Genomic DNA, 26,075 nt, shown 5'->3' with positions numbered 1-26,075 from the left:
TACCGCTCTATACAAAATGATATTCCTCCAAAACCATGGTTTTTTAAATATAAGGACATCCCCAAAGGTGTTACCTCTACGATCTGCCGTATTCGACTAGGCCACGCAAGTACTCCAGTGCATCTAGCAAAAATCAGGGTGAGGGACAACTCAATTTGTGAATGTGGTATTGATGAAGCTGACCTGGACCATATCTTTTTTAACTGTACAAAGAATTCTTCCCTATATGATAACCTTCCTCCTACCGTTCCTCGTCCTACTAACATGCAATCCCTCCTCTCATTAATTAGTACTCGATTTGTTTATGTTATATCTAAATTTATTATCTCTAACAAAATAAAACTGTGAATATTTATCAAGCGTCCAAATATTGTGGATTTTAGTTTTTATGTTATACTTTGTACATAGTTTACTGTTCGTCCTTTATAACAATTAAATTAACCTGGTGTTGGGAATTTCTATATATTGTGTGTGTCATTTTTTTGTTGTAGATATCTGCGCTTGACTGATACATTTCAGTTTCTTATAAATCTATGAGATGTAAAACTATCCACAACGTGACATTGGCAAAATTGTGGCAACGCAGCACTGCCATTTATAAAAAAAAAAAAAAAAAAAAAAAAAAAAAAAAAAAAAACAAACTTTGTTATTTATTTTTGGTATTTAAAATTATTGTTAGTAATTAGTATATTTACAGAGAAGATATTTAAAAAATGGCATTTGCGAATTTTCTGAAAGAAAAGAAGAAACTTATTTTTTATACAGTAATAATTTGTTTTATATCCATATTAGTAAATAAGAGTTTCATGAAAAATTCAACATCAGAAAAAGTAAAATCCATTAAAATTACACTAACGCAAGAGGAACTAGCAAAGTATAATGGTGATGAACATGAAGAATTATATTTAGCTGTTATGGGGTCTATTTTCGATGTGTCCAGTGGCAAAATGCACTATGCAAAAGGAAGTTCATACCACTATTTCATTGGTAAATAAAAGAAAATTAACTGCTTTAGATGTATGTAAATACTTGAAATAAAACTCATTATTTATTTTGTATAGGTAAGGATGGTACTAGAGCCCTTGTAAGTGGAAATTTTAATGATGAAAGTGAAGATAAAGATCATATTTTGAATTTGAAATGTGATGATATATTTGCCATAATGCACTGGAGAAAAACATTCCGTGAAAAGTATAAATATGTAGGTAAGTGCCAATAGGTCTGCGATAAACCACTTTTATCGTGACAAAACCAAACGTTTATCTCGAGAAAAAAAGAGCGCCAAAAGTGGTTTATCGCAGATAAAACCAAAACTAAAAGTAATTACACAAAATGCTCTGACAAATATCTTGCAAATGTTTTAATATAATTGTTTATGAAAAAAAAATCATAATAAGTATTACCATGTCAAGTAGAAAACGTAAAAGTGTGAAAATTAGAGCTAACTTGGTGATTTTTTTTTATCTAGTCAATTTTAATATTTTATGTTTTTATTAAACAGAATCGTTGAACATATCATCTAGTTTGATATATATTTTATTATTTAGATTTGGTCTTCAATATTATACGTATCTTCTTCTTATATATAAAAATGAATCGCAAAATGTGTTGGTAAGCGCATAACTCGAGAACGGCTGAACCGATTTCGATAATTCTTTTTTTATTATATTCCTTGAAGTACGAGGATGGTTTTTATGTAGAGAAAACGTAAATATGTACCACGGGCGAAGCCGGGGCGGACCGCTAGTCATCTAATAGAAGATTGGTTATTTTGCTTTATGCCCCCTCTTAATATACTCCTTTACATTGACATCTCAAATAATTTTTAATAACATTAATTGTTGTTGATTTATTTTAGGAGTATTACAGGGCAGATATTATAATTCTGATGGGACAGAAACCGAATATATGACAGAATTTAAGAGTAAGTTGAAGAACTGCAAAGAAGAGAAAGAAAATGCTAAGAATCAAGACCATTTATATCCTCCGTGTAATGTTGCCTGGAGTGAAACAGAGGGTACCAGAGTGTGGTGTTCAAAGTCTAGGTATATATTTTTATTTAATCTATCTGTATACAAGTTTCAGAAAAATTGGGACAATATTCCTCGATTACATTGAAATTTGCATTACCTATTTTCTAACCTTGAATTGTTCAATGAAAATATAACTGGCTATATTTCTTAGCGAAGAAATGCAAACAAAATTATTTGCTTTATATAACCTAGTAACCTACTTGTATCATTATAATTTGTTGGTTTTTAATCTGAGAAAGCTGTGACCTGGATTTGACTTTTAGAAACTTTATTGTTTGTATATAAATATATATATTATACCTAATTATTTTGTAACAGGAACAGTTGCAAAACATAGGAGATTTCCTTCAAAATTTATAAATTAAATATTGTATTTTTTAATTTTCCATCCATACCTATGGATATATCTATGCATATCTATAAATGTAAGTCTAATTCTACTTCTTACATCAATTTAAATAATATGAAATTTCGTAAAATAAACATAACATTTATCATAAAAATTATGTCCTTTGTTACAGTGGTGGAATAAAAAGGGATTGGGTGGGAGTGCCACGCCAACTCTACGAGCCTGGTAGTGATAAACCAAAATGTGTATGTGTTCAACAAGAAGATACTAAAATGCTCAAGCAGTATGAAGGATGCTCAAGTAGTGCTACTGAATGTTTCGTCCATGTTACATAATTATTATAATTTGCATACAAGTCCAGTATTATGATCAAATAATTATTGTGATTTTAAATTTTTTACGGTTTACATTCCATTTCTTTGTATTTGCCTTAAATTAAGTTTCTCAAGTTTATATTCTGTTATACATTTTTTATACAATTGGTTTATGTTAAGATCTGAATTATATATGTTAATTTATAAGTAAAATAACCTCCTCCTTTTTTTGAAGTTGGTTAATAAAAACATTCAAATTTTTATAAATGTTTTATTTAATTACAATCAGTCGTATTTCTCAATTGATTTTATAATACAGGATGTGGTATTAAATATAATACCATTGGTACATGGGAATTATTCAGTGACATTTTCAACAGTTTTGCTTTCCGTATGTGCAACTTCATCTAATTCCAAACATTCAATAGTTTTCAAGAAAACATTCATTGGAATTTTCTTTCTATTCAGAAATGACTTATTACCTAATAGCTTTTTTATTTTGGCCCTCCGTTTCTTTATTTTCTCCTTTGTATAATGGTTACCTATTTGAAATGTTACCAGTCTTTTCACTTTCCTTCCACCTATTAAGGTATTAGAGTCCACATTATTACTTTTAGGCTCTTCATAAATAGTTTCTAATGTTTGTGATACTGATTTCAACTTCTTATTAAGATATAATGCTTCAATTTGTTTAGAATTAGCATTTTCAGTTATAATACTATGTTTTCGGGGTTTCATACTAACTCGACGATTTGAGGGTTTGCTTACTTCAGGTGATAACTGTTTGCGTTTTCTTAACACTCTAGAATTAGATTCAGATACATTTGCGCTCGAAGATTCTCCAATCTCCATTATATCTAAATGTGCCATTTTATTAGGTAAATCAGATTCTATTCTAAAAACACAAAGCAATATCAATTTACTTTACTTTTAAGTCACAAAATGTTAAATTACTAAAGTGGTAAACTTACTTCGATGTCTCCATTTTTAGGATTAAAATATTTTGTACTTAATTACTATTTACTACTAAGTCCTACAATTACCATATGAGTTAACACATTATTAAAATCATTGTAATGCTGGTTTTTTTTAAATATTTCCAAAAGCTTGAACTTGAAACTCTTGAAACCAAAATCACCAAAATGCAAGGAATTAGGAATTTAGGAAACCGTTGCCTGGCAAAAATGACAGACAGACGATGTCATTGATGTCAATTGATTGTCAGGCGTCAGCACCCAGCGATATAGACATCGACAACCCGATTTATGGATTATTCAATGCGACTTTCTCGTTTCATAAAATATAATTACTGTAAATAAGTATGTACTGTGGTATGTACAATGTCATGTTTTTTTATTATTTAATGAATGGTACGGGAGCTATTAACGTTAAAAAAAAAGTCATTTTAGTATAGTTGGTTTTTTGATATACTGTTCCTCTTGCTATTTCGGTTAGAGTCCGGGCTGTCTGGCTGGTCGCAGTGGTTGCGTTTTTTAGTGCGCATCTCATCTGCACAGGATAATTTCCTTAATTTAAAGTCATTTTTTAACGCGTAATTTTTAATATTTTGCCTTTAGATAGATCCATCAGACATAATTTTTTTATTGCAAGACGTTTTTTTCGTTGTTAAATAGGTGCCAGACGCAATTTTTTAATTCGTTTTTATAAAAAATTCAAATTATTTTAGAATGTCTGTAAATTTCATATTATGTTCTTCAAACATAATATAATCTAAAATTAATTAGCCAGACGCTAATTCGATTGTTAAGTATTAAATACGTACGAATAAAAACGTAGTGAAAGTAGGTAAGTATAACAATTTGATGATTGTGTATATGGAGAGATAGTTTAAAGTGCAAGAGAGATAGAAAGGGTCGGCCGCGAAAATTAAATAACAATAAAAAATAACTTTTTTTTTTCGAAAATATAAGATACATAGAAATTGAATTGTTCCTACTCTAGGATTCCCTGTGTTGTGGGAACAAGTACCTTCCATTGGTACATTTTATTCCTTAGGCTAAAAAATAAACTATTAGGGTACATCAACAATCTTCTATACAAAACAATTTTTTTATTACTTAACTATTAAGTTATGGGTTTAAATGAAAACAGCGATTACATAAACTTATTTATATTGTTTCCAATAGCACATTGCCTATAGTCTGTCCACTATAAGAATTGCTTTTTGACAGCTCGACGGGTGATACCAGAAGTGATGTTCAAAAGATTATCGATTGTGATACCATTTCAATTATAAATTTAAAATATTATCATAAATCGAATCAGGTACGTAAATAATAATTACAACGTAAACGTACTAATAAGATATGTAATAATAAGACCACATATCTATGCATTGTATGTTAAAACTAAACTAAACTAATATTTTATTATTTATTGATTTCTATCTTACAATTTGGTTGTCTTTACGTTTAAATTATATAACATAATAGAAGAGTTTTTCTGCATCGGATATATTTTACAGAGTATTTCTATCGATTATTATAATCTATCGACCCATCTTTGAATAATTCTGTGTAGACATCACTAAGTGGGCGGGACCTGTCCATGAAGAACGATAATTATTTGTATGACATTTTAACATAGACAATACAATCCTTCATAGGCGTGCAGCTGTCAAAAAGCAAATAATATAATGGACAGAGTATAATACCACACATTACACACCGCGTACAAGAAGAAAAAGAACCACAGACAAAATACAGTGTTGCCAATACAAGTTAAATTTTCTAATATTACTAATATTAACTAGCGACCCGCCCGGCCCTGGCTTCGCACAGGTGCAATGCTGATACTAAATACACTACAGAAAAACTGTGAACGTTGAATATAAAAACATAGCGGCCCGCTCCGGCTTCGCACGGGTATAAAATATATAGCCGGGCGGCCGGCTGGTACCGCCGCAAACGCTACGTCCCGCAATTTTTAAATCTGTAATATCTTCGAAAATATTCACTTAAATCATACGGTGTAAAGGGCCATATAGATCTATATTAAATGAACAATGTATTCAAGGTCTTTAATTGGTTAAGGATTAATGCTGTATTGGTTAAAATCGCTTCGAAAATTAGCCATTATTTGTCGTAAAAAGTAAATGACAAAAAAAGTTATTGTGGGTTATCCATAAGAGATAGACATATACCATCACGGACTTTTCTGTAGACCTTTTCAATGTGTACTATAGTTAGTACATTATTTTGATAAAACTCGTAGGGTGCCTGCGTTTGCACTGTAAGTGGAAAAAATGTAATTATTTACGAAATCACATTAGAAACCTCAAAAATAACAGTACTTCTCCACTATTTAATGGATGTTATTATACATATAAACCCCCCACTTGAATCACTCTATCTATTTAAAAAAACCACATCAAAATCCGTTGCGTAGTTTCAAAGATTTAAAGAGACATAGGGACAGAGAAAGCGACTTTGTTTTATACTATGTAGTGATGATGATAACAATATTAATTCATTAATCTTAATTCTTAATATATATACATAAATCTCGTGTCATAATGTTTGTCCTCAATGGACTCCTAAACCACTTAACCGATTATAATAAAATTCGCACACCATGTGCAGTTCGATCCAACTTGAGAGATAGGATAGTTTATACATGTAGGTACCATACGGGCGAAGCCGGGGCGGACCGCTAGTATACCTATATAAATTAATGCTAACTACTTTAGTTAAATTCAATACAAACTTAAACATGCGAGTGTGTGTGTGTTCACGTGTGTGTGTCGTGTGTGGTGTGGTGTGTGTGTGTTGTGTGTGTGTATGTGTGTACATCAATATTGAAACAAACTTTCTAGTTGTTTACAGATGATGGAATATTGGAAAACAATAACAATTCCTTAGACGATAACATAAATAATTCTGACAGTGTGAGGAAAGATGATGATGATGATGATTATGAAGATGGCTTTTTAAATTTAACAATGTAATTGTTTAACCTTCATTGATAAAGTTTTTATTCCATTCTTTTCAATGTATGGTAACTTTAATTTATTTTTCACTTTTATGTTTATTTTTTTCATTTTAGCTTTTATTTATAAGAACAAGTGTAAATAATATTGTATTCTTGCAATTATTTCCTGTCGCATAGTTAAAATACACTAGCTGATGAGCTGCATGCTTCATTACTTTTTTTATTTATACACATTATTTAATACTTAACAATCGAATTAGCGTCTGGCTAATTAATTTTAGATTATATTATGTTTGAAGAACATAATATGAAATTTACAGACATTCTAAAATAATTTGAATTTTTTATAAAAACGAAATAAAAAATTGCGTCTGGCTCCTATTTAACAACGAAAAAAACGTCTTGCAATAAAAAAATTATGTCTAATGGATCTATCTAAAGGTAAAATATTAAAAATTACGCGTTAAAAAATGACTTTAAATTAAGGAAATTATCCTGTGCAGATGAGATGCGCACTAAAAAACGCAACCACTGCGACCAGCCAGACAGCCCGGACTCTAACCGAAATAGCAAGAGGAACAGTATATCAAAGAACCAACTATACTAAAATGCTCACTTGTCAACGTTGGTAGCTCCTATACGAGAAGGTAAAATATGTATTTAAATATAATAAAACTATGATCATTGCCCCAGCATTATGAATGCCATTCACGACAAACCAGATAGTTAGCTATATGGGCCAAAATTAGGTAGGTAGGCAGTTTTATATTACTTTGATAATATAATAAGAAATTAGTTAATAAGTATTTAAATAAGACAATTATCTAAACCACTAGATAGCACCGAATAATCGGTAGTTTAATATTGGTTTCCTTCATAAATAAATTAGTAGAAATACCTGTGTGCGTTACCCAGGCAAAATGTTTTGCTTTAGAGAGATGAGACTTAAACAAATAATTAGTGTATCATGAGGAGCAATTTGTTTACTAATAGCAAAATTTGTTTGAATTGTAGTTTTTAAGTTATTTAAGAAAAACAAATTTTGCTGGAGTAACGTTTGAAACGTTACCCAGGCAAAATCGTCTTTCAAAAATTAGTTTCAGCACGGAACCAAATACATGAATAGATAGCTTTTGTTGAGTAGTAAATGTTTATAAATAGCAAAATTTGTGTGTGGTATAGTTCTTTAGTTATTTAAGATTTTGCTGCGGTAACGTTTTGGGATTTCCCAGATCTCGAAAACGGCTCAACGCAGAAGTTTGAAAAAAATACCAATAAAAGACCTCAATTTGTTTAAATTTGTTTAATCATTAGTTTTTGATTTGGTTGACGTAAACCAATGTAATTAAATGGTTTCAAAAATCAGAAGAAGCGGGTTTACATGTAAACCAATACACTTATAACCAAATAAACAGCTGTAAAAAATACCCGTGGTTCGACGCTTGTTTACAGCAGACATTTTAGATTTCATACTTTACACGTTAAGAAGATAAAAACAAATTTGATTTATTTTAGACTGGTCGTACTTTAGCGATCGAATAGGCAGTTCCCATAACATTAAGAAACATGGCATACTTTAAACAAATTAAAATGATTCATGAAAATTCTTTCCTGTTAATTTCAGCCTTGAATTACGGCTCTAATGAAAGTTATCTCAAAAACAAGAATATGTCAGCAATTCTCTAATAAGCCGACCAAATTGAAAAGGTCACGTAAAAGCGACTGCACCGTACGTACGGGTAATCTTCGCAAATTAGCAGCTTGGTAACCGATGTTTTGTACAGTTAAGCAGAAAAACGTTATTCGTGAAGCCGATTTTTTAATATTTTTTAAGTGCAGTACCATATTACACAATTTTTACTAGTTAATACAAGTGTAATATCATAGTGTATAATTTATAGTGTGATTTAAAACAATACAAACATATATACATGTAGCTATATTTTTAGTACTTAATTTGTTGTTTCTGTTAAACCAAATGTTTTATTTTGATACCACAACGCAAAGCCACGCTAAAAACGTTTTAACGTTCTTGATGCTAGTCAGAGCAGCGCGCATCGCTGTGTGCAATGCAACGCAACAGCTATATGCCTTGTCTTACTTACTCTTTAGCTGTGAGTAGTTGAGTACGCTCTATCTATGGGTACGCTAGCTCCGACCGAACCAATGAAACAATCAGTCGTGATATTTTTTGGATATTTCAACATTAAGTTAAAAGAAGGTTACGACGCTTTGACAATGATTGGTTCACGGGTTATCCACCTGTGGCAGTCACATGTAATGTTAAAATATTCACTCTAAGTAACACGTAACAAAACTCAAAAATGTTGATGCTAAGGCAAAGCAATACATATAATTTGTATGAGACTGATTTTTTAAATAAAAATAATGAATCTTAACCATTTTATTATTTTAACTAACCTGACCAGAAAACTTTTGTATTCAACTGTACTAACAAAACATCTATATTATCCTGTTCATTTCAGATGGTTGCGCTTATGTATGGTGCGGTCGCTTTTATGTGACCTTTTCAATTTGGTCGGCTCATTAGAGAATTGCTGACATAATCTTGTTTTTGAGATAACTTTCATTAGAGCCGTAATTCAAAGCTGCAATTAACAGGAAGGAATTTTCAGGAATCATTTTAATTTGTTTAAAGTATGCCATGTTTCTTAATGTTATGGGAACTGCGTATTTGATCGCTAAAGTACGACCAGTCTAAAATAAATCAAATTTGTTTTTATCTTCTTAATGTGTAAAGTATGAAATCTAATATTTCTGATGTAAACAAGCGTCGAACCACGGGTATTTTTTACAGCTGTTTATTTGGTTATAAGTGTATTGGTTTACTTGCAAACCCGTTTCTTCTGATTTTTGAAACCATTTAATTACATTGGTTTACGTCAACCAAATCAAAAACTAATGATTAAACAAATTTAAACAAATTGAGGTCTTTTATTGGTATTTTTTTCAAACTTCTGCGTTGAGCCGTTTTCGAGATCTGGGAAATCCCAAAACGTTACCGCAGCAAAATCTTAAATAACTAAAGAACTATACCACACACAAATTTTGCTATTTATAAACATTTACTACGCAACAAAAGCTATCTATTCATGTATTTGGTTCCGTGCTGAAACTAATTTTTGAAAGACGATTTTGCCTGGGTAACGTTTCAAACGTTACTCCAGCAAAATTTGTTTTTCTTAAATAACTTAAAAACTACAATTCAAACAAATTTTGCTATTAGTAAACAAATTGCTCCTCATGATACACTAATTATTTGTTTAAGTCTCATCTCTCTAAAGCAAAACATTTTGCCTGGGTAACGCACACGAAATACCTTACTCTACAAAAGTATGTGTGTAATAATTAATTAATAACTGCTATTGTATGGTAGCTAAGGTTCTTGTTAAATAAAACAAGTATTATTTTATAACGATTTATTGTACAAAACAATAATACATTAAAATGTACAGGTATGTTTAAATTTATGGACACATTTCGGTCCCAATCCCAAACTGGATAATTATGTTTACCCTTCACTTACAGACACCATATTGCTCGTCGAGGTGTCAGCACTAATAGAAATAAAGATAAAGGCTCTAGATAAGCAAACTAGACGAAGAGAATAAAAATATAACAATAAATTAATAGCATGCTGTCAACTTAAGTACACATAAGTCTATCGCACTGCTTTTGTCGACGGGCACCATGTAGTCTTCATTAATAATAATAACGTAATTAAACAAATTGATTAAATCTCCTAAGCATATATTGTATTTATATACACATTATGAACATGTCCTCTCTGGTGAACTAGCGTAGGTGGGTGGGGGGCGCGCGCCTCGTCGTCGGTCGTCGCGTCGGAGCCGTTTCGTGTCGTGCCTGAGGCACCTGACCCCTAACTATCTCGGTCTATTCGGCGACTCGTTAAAACATCTATGATTCATTCGATTACTATACCGAGACGAGAGCGGTAGAAGTAGCAGAGAGAAGCGGATGAGGAACTAAGAATCGGTGGCGTTTACCACTTGTCAACGACCACCTCGTTCACTGCAAAATAACGTTAGCGTTAGTGTGGTGCGCCCGAGCGAGTGCCGCCGTCCGAACTTACTAGGTCTTTATGCAGAGATCACAACCGTGTCGTAGTTACTAAATGTGTAGTTTCACTGCGGGATCACAACAAACAATGAGTGTTCATGGAATATGTGCGTGCAGTAGTGCTGCGGGGGCTCCGGGCGCTTACACCTTCCACGCCGTGGCTGGGGGCAGACAACACCGCGTTAGTCATGCGGCTCCGCGGACACAGCTCCTGTGTCGCGGCGCGAAAGTTTTGCAACGAGACCCACTTCCAAGTGGACATCTCGGATACAAAATATTTAAATATAGAATTTTGCAAATTCGTAGCCAATAGCTATGTTTTGTTGAAGCTTGCAAAACTTTTTGTTAGCAGGTAACACACAACACGGAGTTAGTACGGCGAGGCGACAACGAGGATCGTGTGCGTGTTCTCGAATGTGCAAAGGAGTAAGGTGGAGTGAAATAATAAAACGTGGGTAATCGATCCGTTTAAAGGGAACACTTCTTACCTTTAATAAATATACAATTAATGTGTAACAAATTTACAAGGTAGTAGAATAGTTATAAATTGAAGAGCAAGGGTTTTTGGATATCGACAGTACTCAGGTTGAGCATGCTCTTGTTTGTGCAGTGTATAGTGTACATAGTTCGACTGGCTGACCTTGATAATATGCTTTTATTTAATTTATTTTGTACATAATATAATAACTGTTTCACAAATATAAAATGCAGCAAAAGGCAAAAATAACAACAAACTGTACTCTCGAAAAAGAAATCATGCAATGCATTCGTGCAAGTTTTTATTATAACACTATTAAATAAATCACTTAGATCTACAATTTTCTAAGATTTTATGGACAAATTTTGACATATCCCTTTTAAATCTTAATACACAATATTATTATGTCCCACAGAAAAAAAGTAAAATAATTACATCTTTAACATCAATTCTCGTAACAAATGTGACAATAAAACTTAAATTATTTAAACTATTTATTTTAAAATTACAGAGGAATTACCAAACCCAATACAGTAAACTAGTAGTAAATTACTATTTGTAACATTAATATTGCTTCACAGGATATAAGTATGAATCTGGATATATTTTACTCCACAATGTATTTAACTAGAAAATTAACTATTCAATCGTTGACTATAAATTCGGTACTAAAGATGTCTGCTAAAATGTTAGTTAACACATTGCATACAAGATGCACGATGCTAATCACAAACATGAGGGTGGCAGATGCATCAGATTTGTTAGCAAGCAACAGGTGAGAGGACTGAAGAAACAGTTTCTCTATATATTGAGAATAAGTTGTCCACAAATAGCGACGAGCCTAACTTACAATAAATATCCTATGCTAAAGATGCACATTACTTGTAACAGTAAGGTAAAATGTCTGCAGTCCAAAAGGACAAGGTACTGAGCCGTGTGCGAGTTAACTATAAAATATGTAAAAACGGAGCTCTTTAGAAACTAATCCTCACTAAATCACTATAAAATTATAAACTTACAATCGTTATAAATTTACGTGTAAAATTATTAAAAATTTTGGTGTTCTGAATTTAGGTTGATGTTCACAGCCACTCGACTTATAAAATTATTATCGCAAACAACTCAATGAGGCTCCGTTATCTATTTATTGTCTCGCACATGAGAAATGCAATCACACGAGCGGTCTCGGCGTCCGCTCGCACACCTACCGCTAAGGACACTACTAGAGTTAAGTAGAACATTCCGGACGCAGTCCAACATGTCAGCTGACCAAACACTTTGTTCCTTCACAGTCTCACGGCACACACAGGGGTCACTTCACACCTCGTGGATTAGCATTCCAAACGGTTAGATGTACTGTGGTGAGCTACAGCTCATAGTCCATGGGTTTCCACAGTGGAATTCGTTGCGCCACCCACCGCTGTGTGCTATGATTACATATATACTTAAAGAACCATTGTTTGACAGATCTATCTAATATTAAATTAAGTATTAATTTTTTAACCCAAGTATTAAAGAAGTATAAAAGAAAGTATGCTCATTTCGCGTTACTTAATGTTAAAACAAATATATCGTTCAACATTTCATAAAACGAATCCCCGTACCCCATACAAAACCTCAAATAGTCTGTCAAGGCGAGTGAGCGCGGTAGCGTGGGTGGCGCAGAATTCGGCGGGGGGGTATTAGGTTGTGAATCAAACGGGGTATCGGCTCGCTTATATCGGTCCGTAGATGATGATGCCAAAGAACACGGCCCACATGAGCACGATCCACTGCATGCCGTCGAGCCAGTGGGCCAGGGAGTGTCGTCTCTCACCGTCGGAGATCTTGCGCGCGACGAACTTGAGCACCTCGTCCAGCAGCACCACGGGCACGGAGAACTTCATCACCGTCATCCACTCGTCCACCGACAGCGGCGTCACTTGGAACACGGCCTGCGGACACACGGCGAAAGCGGTTCAATTACATGTATTTATTGACGTGACAACGTCTTATAAATTGGTTTGCCGGGTGACACTTCAAGAAACTGCGTTACGCTCCGCTCACGTTATGCGCTCACAATGAGAGCGAGTGAGAGGCACGCGGGCATGGTTAGCCCGCCTAAGAGCGAAAGAGACAGACATAAAAAGTCGTTGTCACGTAAAACTTTCGCCCTTATACCGACTTTACAGGCAACCAATTTTTTTTTGTAGTGGTACAATGGACATGCAAAATTTGTAGTGATGAATATTAAAAGAACAATAATGATAGGTGATTGCAGACCATATGGAATGAAATCTATTTCCATCAAAACTTTAATCAAGGTAACGTGATATAAGGCAAAATACAACATTTATCGTGCTTTTATATATTTTTTGTGGCGATTATGTTATATAAATAGACTTATTAATATCTAATTGTTATTCCTAGTATCAAGTCTATTTATACGTTTTATAATAGTCTTATTATACTTTTGGAACTGGTTTAAATATTAAGGAATTCTAAAATAGTGCTTAGGTATTTAGACAGGATGAGAAATACCACATTATTATTAAAAACAAAGAAACATATATCTAAGGTCATAAAAAGTTGTTTGATTTTCAAAACTAATATGAATATAAATTAGGTTAATTTTAAAATTCAAGGTGATGTTAATATAGCTAAGTAAATATGACAATTATAGGACAAGTTTAAGTCATGATTCAATATCAATAATTATACACATAAAGAACAGAGCAACACATTCCAACACAAGATGTGTGAAGGACCATAATACAAAAACATCAATTTTATAAGAACTTTTAAAGGTCATGAGTCATGACTAATGCAGACCCACAATTTTTGTTATAATTATATTATCATGCAATATACACAATATGATATTATAATACTCGAAAATATAAATTTTTACGACTTTTTGTGTATTACAGATGATGGATAAAATAATTTAATTTATAAGGCACATGCTTTAATTTACAAATTTATTACCTAATGACTGTGATTATATTTTTAGCAATTTATTAGTGTAATAAAATTTTAACTTAACCTAGGTTAAGTTATCTAGATTAATAATTGAGGTTTCTATTAATTGTTAGAAAAAAAAAGTGTAAATTGCATAATAGAAAAACTTACCCATCAACGTAACTATCAAATTATATTTTACATGCAATACTTTCCATCTACATAATATTATCTATCTTCCCAAACTAATATAAATCAAATGAAAACTCACTACAAACTCGCATCTATTATCTATGGTTCCACTAACTTACCTACCAACATACAAACTAAAATCTCACCACTTATACGTAAATAACCCTCTTTACAATCTATGGTCCCAGTTACTTACCCAACAAATTACAAACCAAAACAAACTCAACTACCAACTAAATTCCTTCATCTACAATCTATACATGTAAATTATTCCATATACAGGGTGTCCCACTGTTGGTATACTAAGCTCAAAGGAGGTTATAGTTTTGAATACGCTGAGTACGTAAAAAATAATTAAAAAATTCCTGACGCATTTTTTTTTCAAAAAGATGAATTCTTAAAACTCTATGTGTACACCCATAACAAGCAACCCACCCAACTTTGCCACCAGCACGTGAGCTATCGTTTAAGATTATGTTTTCATAGACAAAATGCTCACATTAGAGGAGCGGTATATGCCGGCTGCGCGAAGCTAGAGAAGAAAACATAGATTTTCAGGAAAAATTTAGCGAAAAATTTTTGATGTAATTTTCTTTTTTAAGTATTTTTTACGTGATCAGTATATGCAAAACTACAAGTCCCTTCGCGCTTAGTATACCAATAGTGGGACACCCTGTATAATAATCTATGGTCCCATTACCTTACCCACCAACACAACCTATCAATTAAACTCTCCTCTATAGTCTATGGTGTATGTTCACTCACCGAGAGCACCTCGACGTACAGGATGACAAAGTGCAGTGTGAAGGAGAGGGCCATAGAGCCGACGAGCCACATGTTGGACCAAGGAGGCATCGTCACCAGCGACTGGTTCTCCGAGAGACTGTTCATCGCGTTCAACATCTCAATGGTGACGAGTACGGAGAGGGCCATGGTCATGGGGTGGGGGTCCGTGAAGATCTTGCAGTCGATGCCCTGTAATTTGGCAATTATAGTAATGTATTTAGAAAACATAGTTGTATTATGTATAATTGGTAATTATTTAAAAAACTTAAAAATTCAATTCCAAAAAAAAATCAACGAGTTCAAATTCAAAAACAAATCAAATTGTTCAAATTTCCCACGTTTTTATACTATTGTCTTGTTATTTTTATAATTAGTAAGTAGTTATTTAATTTCCTTAGCGGCCGAACAATGATTCATTTAAATCTATACTAATATTATAAAGCTGAAGAGCTTGTTCGTTAATTTGAACGCGCTAATCTCAGGAACTACTGGTCCGATTTGAAAAATTCTTTCGGTGTTAGATAGCCCATTTATCGAGGAAGGCTATAGGCTTTATATCATCACGCTAAGATCAACAGGAGCGGAGCAATGCGGGTGAAACCGCGGGGAATAGCTAGTTTATAAAAAAAAAAAAAAAACAAAAAACAAAATTGTAGCATCAATTTTACTTTGGAAATAATACACACCTTGAAGTCATCACCGCCGCCGAGGCACTGCAAGTGGTGGGTGAGCTGCCAGTAGGTCATCTGAGGTCCGTAGGGCGAGTACATGAACCACCAGGAGGCGGCGCCCACTGTGGCCATACCGACGTAGCCACCGATAGCCATGTATCTGGATTATATGATTATATTTATTAAATTATTATGTGGCATATTATTGTTCAAATATTTGGCGCAGCTTTCAATAATTGAGACAACTTACAAGCGTAATGTATGTCCGTAATGTTAACACATACAACTAAAAGATACTTCCTCTATTCTTACGTTTGTCTATGTTTAGAATAGAATAGAATAGAATAAGAATTTATTCGCAGTAAAAATCAAACACACAAACAAAAAAATACACAAGAAAAATAACAGTTTACTACGAAAAGGCTATGGACTCAGTATAATATGGTGGAAACAATGACTAAAAGGCCAGTGCTTTCACCGCTGTTTTTCAGCCATAGCCTGTTGTAGCCACAAATGTCACACGAGTATACCCCTAATTTCATTGAAAGGAAGATAAAACACATAAACACGATGAAACATTAAAGATTAACTGTCACAAAAAAATAAACCAAAGTTACCTGAAGAACAGCCATCCAGAGATGAGACCCTCATCAGCCTTGCGGGGTGGTTTGTCCATGATGTCCAAGTCGGGCGGGTTGAAACCGAGGGCGGTGGCGGGTAGACCGTCAGTGACCAGGTTGACCCACAGCAGTTGTACGGGGATCAGGGCTTCGGGCAGACCGAGAGCGGCCGTCAAGAAAATGGACACGACTTCACCAATGTTGGAAGAGATCAGGTAACGGATGAACTGCTTCATGTTGTTGTAGATGGCACGACCTGGAAGGATGATATAAATCTATATATATAAAACTCAAAGGTGACTGATATAGTGATCTATCAACGCACAGCCCAAACCACTGGACGTATCGGGCTGAAATTTGGCATGCAGGTAGATGTTAGGACGTAGGCATCCGCTAAGAAAAGATTTCTCGAAAGTCTTGCGGGAACGGGGAAAAACGGGGATGCACGTACAAAGTCGTGGGCGGAAGCTAGTATGTATATATTATGTATATGTATATATTAGCACCATATCTTTTATATTTTTTTGCTCACACACTGTATCTGATTGTTATTGGTGTACCTTGTAATTGGCGTATAAAATTGTATAATGTTCTATTTAATTTATGTTTAGCTGTATGCTGTGTGCCTTTTACAAATAAATAAATAATAAATAGTATTTATAGGTCGTATTCTATGCTTAAAAGTATCTTATTGGAATTCACTTTTATTATGTCGTTTTGTGTATGTGTATAACGTGAATTCAGAATGGGTTTTTAATATTTCGAGTTAGCATTTTCGAAGCTTTAATTATAATTTTCAAATTTCGGTAATAATTATGATGTGATAATAATATTTCCACTTATTATGTGGAAATTGAAATTGATCGTAAATATTTCCAGTTTGTATTTGAATTTATATCTATTATTTTATTGAGCATGACTTTATTTATGACTATAATTACTTTTTTTAAAAATTCCTTTCATTCTTTGCATCTATTGATATTTACTATTTTTAGTATTAAATATTTTTACGAGTTCAAGGAATGCGTAATTAATGCTAAACAGATGTTGAACCATGAGCGGTTTTGTATAAAAACATTCAAGTCTAGAAAATTGTTAAACGCATTAGTTTTTTCGCACAATCAAGCATACGAAATAAGAAAGAACTATGTTACATGTGCAATCAGTTCTAACAGTTAACTTTAAGATGCTACCTGACTACAAATCATTGAATTAACCTCATTATATCTAACAAGCACAACCATGATTGATAGTGGATAATCAGTTTCTATGTTAGTGTCCTTGATCTTGTGTCCATATATTTTTATTCAAAAGATATAAAAGACACGTAGGAGTTATTTTTATGGTGTCTCCATAAAATGGGAAGTAACTGTTTGTGTAGGAATTAAGAGGTGAATCATAGATAACGGGAGTATACTGCGCAACTTTAGAGCAATGATAATAATCATTCGAACAGGAAACTGGGGCATAATATACGAATAATATAATTTTATCGACTATTTTTTTTAAATAGTAATTACATTATTTCAAAACATCTGTTTATAGCTAGGAAGGTAGTCAGTAGTAAAACCGGTTATGACCAAAACATGATCTCATATAAGTAAGACATACTTTATGTAAACATCTCGGATGTTTCACCACTACAAAAATAATGTAATTTGAAAGGTTTTTTTGTATTGTAAAACATGAATTAACATTTTTATATCTCACCTTCCTCAACGGCGGCGACAATGGATGAGAAGTTGTCGTCAGCGAGCACCATCTCGGCGGCGGACTTGGCCACGGCGGTACCGGAGCCCATGGCGATACCGATCTCGGCCTTCTTCAGGGCGGGGGCGTCGTTCACACCGTCACCAGTCTGCAATGACGTATAGAGTGTAGGAGCTGCTGAGCTTTGTTGGTATGATAGATTGACGGTGTGAAAGTGTTTGAATAGGGATGATATTTAGTTACAATTCATTTTTAATTCAAGTTCATCAACCTATTTCACTGTCGAATAAGCTTTATTTAGATAGGTAACGTGTATTAATATATCAATATACTAATATCTCCCATAAAATCAATATTTATCAACAGAGAACAAAGCTAATATAAACATTCAAACTCCCAGCAGTACAATTGTAAACATTAATAATGCATTTAGAATTTATGAAGATATTTGTGGAGCAATAAATACGAGAGTAACTAATGTTCTTTGCTACTATATTAGTCATAAATTGATGGGCTGGGAGTTATCGAGTGTTCAATGGAAATATTTATTTTACTTACCATAGCGGAGATTTCATTCATGCTCTGCAAGTATTCAACGATCTTGGATTTGTGAGCGGGCTCCACGCGAGAGAAGAGACGGGCCTTAGCGCAGGCGGCGCGTTGCTCGGTGACGGACAAGTCGTCGAATTCACGACCAGAGAAAGATTTGCCAGTTGTGTCCTCTTCTTCAGTGAATACACCAATACGCCTAAATCATATTTTGTATTAGATATCTTTCGATTGATTTTGTGAAACAAATTCTTTTGTTTATTTAGAATATCGGTTTACCTGCAGATAGCTTCAGCGGTGGATTTGTTGTCACCAGTGATTACAATGACGCGGATACCAGCAGCGCGGCAACGGACGATCGAGTCGAAGACTTCTTTACGGGGAGGGTCCAACATGCCCACGACACCGACGAAAGTAAGGTTGACTTCATAAGTGAAGAATTTGGTGGAGTCTCCGAGGTCCATTTCTTCAGGCTTCAGTGGGTTGTCAGCGGTAGCCAAAGCTAAGCAACGCAGAGTGTCACGGCCGGTACCATATTGGCGGGTGAGATCCAAGATGCGGTTCTTGAGGGTGGAGTTGAGGGCGACTTTGCTGGTTCCGACACGGGCGTGGGTACAACGGTCCAATACACCTTCAGGCGCACCCTTGACGAACAATTTGGGTCCAGTTCCGAGGCGGGATGGCTTAAGAGGTGTGCAGTAGGTAGACATAGATTTCCTGTCACGGGAGAACTCAAGGGTGAATTCTTTCTTCCACTTGGTTTCGATTTCTTGACGAACGACGATAGCAGATGAGCGGCGGTCGAGACCAGTCTTGGAGACGTTGAAGGGATTCATCTTCTCGGCGAGCACGATAAGAGCGGTTTCGGTAGCTTCACCGACCTTCTCGAAAGCCTGTTTGAACTCGTTGAAGTCGATAGCTGAGTCATTGCACATAACGCAAATAGTAGCCAATTCATGGAGAGAGTCGAATTCAGAAGCCTTGACTTTTTGTCCCTTCAGGTAGACGTCACCAATAGGTTCGTAAGTTGAGCCAGTGATTTCAAATTCAAGGAAGCTGCTGTCTCCGGCTTCAATCTTTTCGAAGATGAACATGCGCGAAACGGACATTTGATTGGTGGTCAATGTACCGGTTTTGTCTGAGCAGATGACAGATGTGCAACCCAAAGTTTCGACGGAAGGCAAAGACCTGACAATAGCGTTCTTCTTCGCCATTCTCCTCGTACCGAGGGCAAGACAGGTGGTAATTACAGCGGGTAAACCTTCTGGAATGGCAGCGACGGCTAAAGCGACAGCAATTTTGAAGTAGTAGACGGCACCCTTGATCCAGCTTCCACCGTGAGCGGGATCGTTGAAGTGACCAATGTTAATAGCCCATACGGCGACACAGATGACGGAGATAACCTTTGACAATTGTTCACCGAATTCGTCCAATTTCTGTTGAAGAGGTGTCTTAATTTCTTCAGTTTCGGACATTTCAGTACGGATTTTACCAATGGCAGTGTTCAGACCAGTACCGATGACGATACCACGGGCCTTGCCAGCAGCAACATTGGTACCGGAGAAGAGAATGTTCTTTTTGTCTTGGTTCACAGCGCGAGGGTCGGGGATGGCATCGGTATGCTTGATAACCGACACGGATTCACCAGTCAAGATAGACTGGTCAATACGGATGGTGGTGGAATAAATCTTAATAAGGCGGATATCGGCGGGAATTTTGTCACCTACAGACACCTCTACGATGTCACCAGGTACAATTTCTTTCGCCCGAATTTTTTGCACGCCGGATTTGTCTCCTCTTACGACCTTACCCATTTCGGGTTCGTATTCTTTTAAAGCTTCGATGGCGGATTCTGCATTTCTTTCCTATAAATAAGTGGGAAATTAATTATTTATAAAATCGAAAATATTTAACAATAAAAAAAACAAACATCCAAGTTACCTGCCATACTCCTACTACAGCGTTAGCAATAAGAATTAGTAAAATAACAAAAGGTTCTACGAATGCTGAGAAGGCATCTTCGTGTTCTTCAAATAAAGCTAATACCTGTAGAAAAATAATGAGTATTAGAATTATTGAAAAGGCCGAAACATAAATAAATTTTATAACTGAATATACTTACAAAAGAAATAATAGCGGCTAACAGCAAAATCTTGACTAACAGATCATCGAATTGTTCCAAAACTAACTGCCATATACTTTTACCTATGGAGAAAATGAGAATTAATATAACTTTTTTTTTTTATACACTTTTACGACAACTTATATCATAGGATCAAAAACAAGTGTATTGAATAATACGATAAACGAAAATATAATATTAATGTATCAGCATTTTCGGAATGTGGAAAAGAATATAACTTTGTTTACATTAACATAAAAAACGAGCATTTTATTGCTTCAAAGAGTACTTCCCACGTATGCATATAGCATATAAAACTGATACAGTATGCTCAATGTGTTATTACATAAAATTTATGTTGAATATTAGATTTTGAGAAACATCATCTTGGAGTATAATGTATATAAACGCGATTGCAGATTTGACTTGACTGAAATATTAAGAATATATTTTAATAGATCAGCTGTTGTTTCCATTGCTTACCTTCTTCCGCGGGCAGTTCTGAAACAGAAAAGAACCGTGATTAGAGTTTTGAATATAACATCAAAGGGGTAAATTTAACAGACCATAAACCAGTCAGAGCAGGCATGCGATATATCTCGCCGGTTACGTCGCGTATAAATACACGTACGTACATTGCTTGAATCAACCAAGGTGCGCAACGCGAATCTTTTGATAGGCAATGTGCAAGTTGTGACGTCACTTTCTATCATCATTCTAATCCCACCGAACTTTGCTCTTTCATCCATTTCATTTATTTTAAACAGTGCTATCAACAACTTGAAGATTTTAAGATTTTTGCACGCAGAATATCTGGCGCTTACAATGGTGGAATTCGATCTCAGTATACATTATTTCAGATATCACAGTATTTATTGGACACTGATTAACTTTTACATGCGACACCAAACAGGTTGGATTAACGTAAACAACATGCAAAGGTGAATATTCTGTTATCGGTAATCTCAAATGATTATGATGAAATTTTGCAACTCATCTATACTAATATTATAAAGCTGAAGAGTTTGTTTGAACGCGCTAATCTCGGGAACGACTAGTCCGATTTGAAAAAATCTTTCTGTGTTAGATAGCCCATTTATCGAGGAAGGTTATAGGCTATATATCATCACGCTACAACCAACAGGAGTGGAGCCACGGGGGTGAAACCGCGCGGAGCAGCTAGTAATTAAATAAGATTGAGTATCGTATTTTATATCGTAATAAAAATGAATTACATACAAAAAAATTGAATTTGTTATTCTTAACTGCAAATTGCAGATGATTCTTGTTTTGAAGTACCTATTCTATATTTTTTCTGTTGTAAACTTCGAGGTCAACTCTATATGGAATCGGACTTGACCACGATTCGCTATGACGTGTGTAACCTGATCGACGAGCTTCTTACGAATAACATATTATTACGCAATTAAACTGTAGTAAGGATAATAACAATTAACATAATATCTAATATACCTAGTGTCAAAACTTAAATCGTATTGAAACATTAACTGACAAGGAATTATGTTATTGATTTAGGGCGAAAGGATGTAGGTATGGCAACAGGAAATTTCCGTACACTATTGTTTTAATAGATCAGTTAAATATGCAAATGAATGATATACAACTACGCGTAACTGTCGAATAGGAAACACAAATGTAACCGTCTGATATTTAGGTCTTAATCCAATATAATCGGTAACGTGCTCTAAATCAATCGATGTTGAATCGTCTATTTGCGTACACGCACAGAATGCTTGAAAGCAGAGATAAATACATTATACAAGCAATTAGTCAACACGGTTAGCTCCTTGACTGTTAATATCTGTTTGCGATCAGATACTGTAGACTGAAATATATTAAATTATAATAAATCTGTAGAGAGGCCAATTCTGTACATGAAATATATTTAAAAAAAAACTATGAAGGGGTGATAAGGGATCGCTACTGATGCCAAAAATGCAATCAGTAAAATTTTTGTCTGTCTGTCTGTCTGTCTGTCTGTATATTCGCTATAGAAACAGAAACTACACAACGGATTTTAACCAAATTTGGCACAATTATTCTTCATACTCCTGGGCAGGTTATAGTAAAAGAATCATGTAAATCGGTGTAGAAACACCAAAGTTATACATGAAATACGCAAGTAATCGCGCGTGAATACAGAATCATGCCATAAGGATTATTTTTGTGTATCAGTTGCCGCGTTCGACGCGCTTCGCGGCGGGAGCTATTAAAAGGCGGCGGGTCTGCACCCGTTTCGCGTTGTCACGGCATCACGTGTGAACGGCTGAACCAATTTCGATAATTCTTTTCTATTATATTCCTTGAAGTACGAGGATGGTTCTTATGTAGAGAAAACGTAAATATGTTCCACGGGCGAAGCCGGGGCGGACCGCTAGTATTAAATAAAAATAATAAAGAGATGAATGGACATCGTGCTTCCTAGATAACTGATTACGTCAATGCTTTGCACGTGCTTGGGCTGTTAATGCGATACACAATGTGGCGGTTTAACGAGTTATTGCCGTGATAACTTAAACAGGATTATTACTGATCGATGTGTACGGTACGAACGATTTGTTATTTGTATCTTGTTTAGGTCTTAAAAGATCACATCGCCATTTGTCACATCCTATAATAATATATTCGTGTGCGGGATATTGGTTTATAAACTATTGGAAAAATATTATTATTTGATTGTGTTTTGAAATAAAAGAAAAATAATATGTTTGTGTGTAACATATATGTGTTATGTGTATATAGAGTTTTATAACTTACAATGTTGTAGCTGTAACTAAAACGTTGTCATGAAAATCTTTTTATCGGGACATATACTCGACATGTTAAATATAAAAATTTCAAGAGAGATAAAACAAGCCTCATGTTTAAGATATTTCATTTATTATAATTTTAATTTATTATAGGCTTTTTTTCAAAACTGCAAAATAACCGGTGTTATCATATTATGGTAGGTAATACCACGATGAAACTCTCTGCGTTGTATGAAAAAAAAATCTCGAACTTGCAGTTAGCGGAACTGCTAAAGCGAGTCTATGGGGCAATACACCTAACATTCGCGAAATAACCGTTAACTTTTACTCAAATATTCACGGCAGTTGACAAACAACGACGGAAAAATGTTAACAACGTCCTCTTTATTCTGCTAATTTAGACAAATATCTACAGTGCCACGATGAACAAAAAAACTTTAACTAGAAATAGATCTATCTATGGATGAAGAATATTTATTGAATAAATAAAATATTGTGAGGCGAAATGGACGCATGGATAGCGCGTCTGCCGCATTCATAGACGCAAGCCGCCAACGTAACACTGTCCAAAATAAACCAACTGCTGTGTGCTGTGCCTTTCTATACGATATTAGTCTCTAGGCACTTTGTGTATACCGCATCACGTCAGCAAACAGGCGCCGCACTATCGTATACCACCCGTCGTTAAATAACTACCAAATGCACTATTCTATTATTGTTTCTTGATATGAAACACCTTCTGAAACGCGGGCGAATTGAGATATTTAGACTGTTTATGTGAGCGTGGTTTGCCGCAAGATTTACACATAGCTTTCAGTCGCACATTTTACAACATACGATTGAGTCATTTGCCCACTCGATAAGCATTTTAGCATTGTACCAAAGCACATAAGCTCGCTTAATGAAGTAATCGCGATAAAATTGATTATTTTACGACGCATTACTCTGTTTTACCGTGTTATTTTGCATGTATTCGTATGCATGTACTCGACTTTCGTATAGCAGAATATTTAAATAAGATTCATTGTGATTGAAGTACCTATGAAATCTTAACAAAGGATTGATAAAGCTTTTGTTTTTGCAACAAAGTTTAATCAACATGTTGAGGATTCGCTGTCTGTTGAATCCTCAACATGTTGATTACGCAGATATATACATTGATAAGCAGTGTTGCCAACTGTTGCAACTTGCTGGCAACACTGCGTATTGCAATGTTGATAAGACATGATGAAATATTCATAACTCGAAAGTTCTATAAACCGACGAGTAAACCATTAAAGATTATTTTTATGTACACATTAAAATATTAGGTTACATTATGTAGTACATAGAACTGCTACGTTAGCAAAACATGATTGTTGTTTCAGGTATTGAGATCAGCATGGTTCATGCATACATCACTCGATATAATATTTATAAATATTTTAATTAATTTATAGCCACAGGTTGTTTTGAACGTGCCTTCGGAAGCGAATAAATTTTAGTACAAAAGCATTATAAGAGCATTTACAGCGATATACGAACACATGGCCTAATATAATACGGAGATCAAAGATTAATTCCTGGTACCCGGTTAAGAGAAATGATAAAGACATGACGTATTTTTTAAACGAGAAGTAGTAGACTCATACGTATCAGTAGACTGCTCCAGATTACATTTTATTGGCGTCAAGATAAAAAAAATACTGTGATTGTAAATTAAAATCAGTCGCAATATTAGTATATCGTAGGCCGACATCTATACTTTGTTATTGTATATTTATAATAAACTATGGATAATATATATACATCTATTTTTGTTTTAATGAATTAATTATTTTTTCGAAATTATTTCAGAGAAATTCCATTGTGTAGGTGAGAATAATTACTAATTGTTGGTAAAATAATTTTATGAGCGGAGGGCAACGCTCGGTGCTATAACGAGTACGCAAGACGCGGTTTTTCACGGCACCATCAAAGTGTCTATAAACCCGCTAACAAGCGTTATGTTTTAGAATCTATTCTCGTTGGAAGTTTTCCGTATTGTGACCAAGCTTCAAGTGGAGTGACGTGTAGTTTGGTTACGATTATTTTGCTTTGAAGCAAAATAACCAGTCGAGGAGTGGTGTGAAGCCGTGAAAATAAACATTATCTTGTCTACCGCTTGCTTGTATATCGGCAATACTTCATCGTTGAGTAATTTTGGAAGATATCAGTATGTGTATGACCTTCTAGTACAAAGGATCTCGTTTTGTAAATTATGTAAATAACATGTAAATGATAATAGAACTATTCTCATTTTATTTGGTGCTGATTAACTCTTTAGATACGCAAAAACCTATTTCTAATTTTGTTATCAATGTTAAGCACTTGCTGGCGAGCTTATCGCAAATTAAACATGGAGGTAGGAAACAAATATTAGAAATACTAGATTATTTATGAATAACTTTGTCTATGATTTTTAGCACATTGAAATATTTTATACGAACAAACAATATACTTATATTTT

At 34.4% G+C, this 26,075-nt stretch overlaps 3 protein-coding genes across 7 annotated transcripts in view; 1 reads left to right on the top strand and 2 right to left on the bottom strand.

The window, feature by feature from the left end:
• Positions 1–688: 688 nt before the first annotated feature.
• On the top strand, positions 689–2,963 carry LOC149486069 (neuferricin). Its single transcript, XM_089699378.1, has 4 exons — positions 689–987; positions 1,062–1,205; positions 1,859–2,045; positions 2,555–2,963. Exons 1-4 carry the CDS (start codon positions 714–716, stop codon positions 2,715–2,717), a joined length of 768 nt encoding a protein of 255 aa, XP_089555504.1. The 5' UTR covers positions 689–713; the 3' UTR covers positions 2,718–2,963.
• tant (tantalus) lies at positions 2,954–3,925 on the bottom strand. The gene is made up of 2 exons (XM_089699379.1): positions 3,668–3,925; positions 2,954–3,591 (listed from the first exon to the last, which is right to left on the bottom strand). Exons 1-2 carry the CDS (start codon positions 3,679–3,681, stop codon positions 3,054–3,056), a joined length of 552 nt encoding a protein of 183 aa, XP_089555505.1. The 5' UTR covers positions 3,682–3,925; the 3' UTR covers positions 2,954–3,053.
• Positions 3,926–10,072: 6,147 nt separating this feature from the next.
• SERCA (ATPase sarcoplasmic/endoplasmic reticulum Ca2+ transporting SERCA) overlaps positions 10,073–26,075 on the bottom strand; it is a 29,318-nt gene continuing 13,315 nt past the window's right edge. For 3 of the 5 annotated variants that reach the window (XM_089699374.1, XM_089699373.1, XM_089699372.1), the window contains exons 3-12: positions 21,300–21,317; positions 20,817–20,899; positions 20,636–20,740; positions 18,974–20,559; positions 18,704–18,893; positions 18,146–18,293; positions 16,433–16,691; positions 15,831–15,975; positions 15,124–15,333; positions 10,073–13,160 (exon numbers count right to left, since the gene is read on the bottom strand). In XM_089699374.1, coding sequence (XP_089555500.1) covers positions 12,942–13,160; positions 15,124–15,333; positions 15,831–15,975; positions 16,433–16,691; positions 18,146–18,293; positions 18,704–18,893; positions 18,974–20,559; positions 20,636–20,740; positions 20,817–20,899; positions 21,300–21,317 — 2,963 coding nt within the window. In that variant the 3' untranslated portion in view covers positions 10,073–12,941. The remainder of the gene's footprint in view (positions 13,161–15,123; positions 15,334–15,830; positions 15,976–16,432; positions 16,692–18,145; positions 18,294–18,703; positions 18,894–18,973; positions 20,560–20,635; positions 20,741–20,816; positions 20,900–21,299; positions 21,318–26,075) is intronic. The other 2 variants (XM_089699376.1, XM_089699375.1) reach the window with 2 other exon arrangements.

The sequence above is a fragment of the Colias philodice genome, chromosome 9 (genome assembly GCF_061535455.1).
Source record: "Colias philodice isolate Cphi_HAF_F1 chromosome 9, ilColPhil1 Martin Lab GWU primary, whole genome shotgun sequence".
Lineage (NCBI taxonomy): Eukaryota > Metazoa > Arthropoda > Insecta > Lepidoptera > Pieridae > Colias > Colias philodice.
The sequence above is the reverse complement of the archived record's forward strand: the minus strand, read 5'-3'. Positions and strand labels throughout refer to the sequence as shown.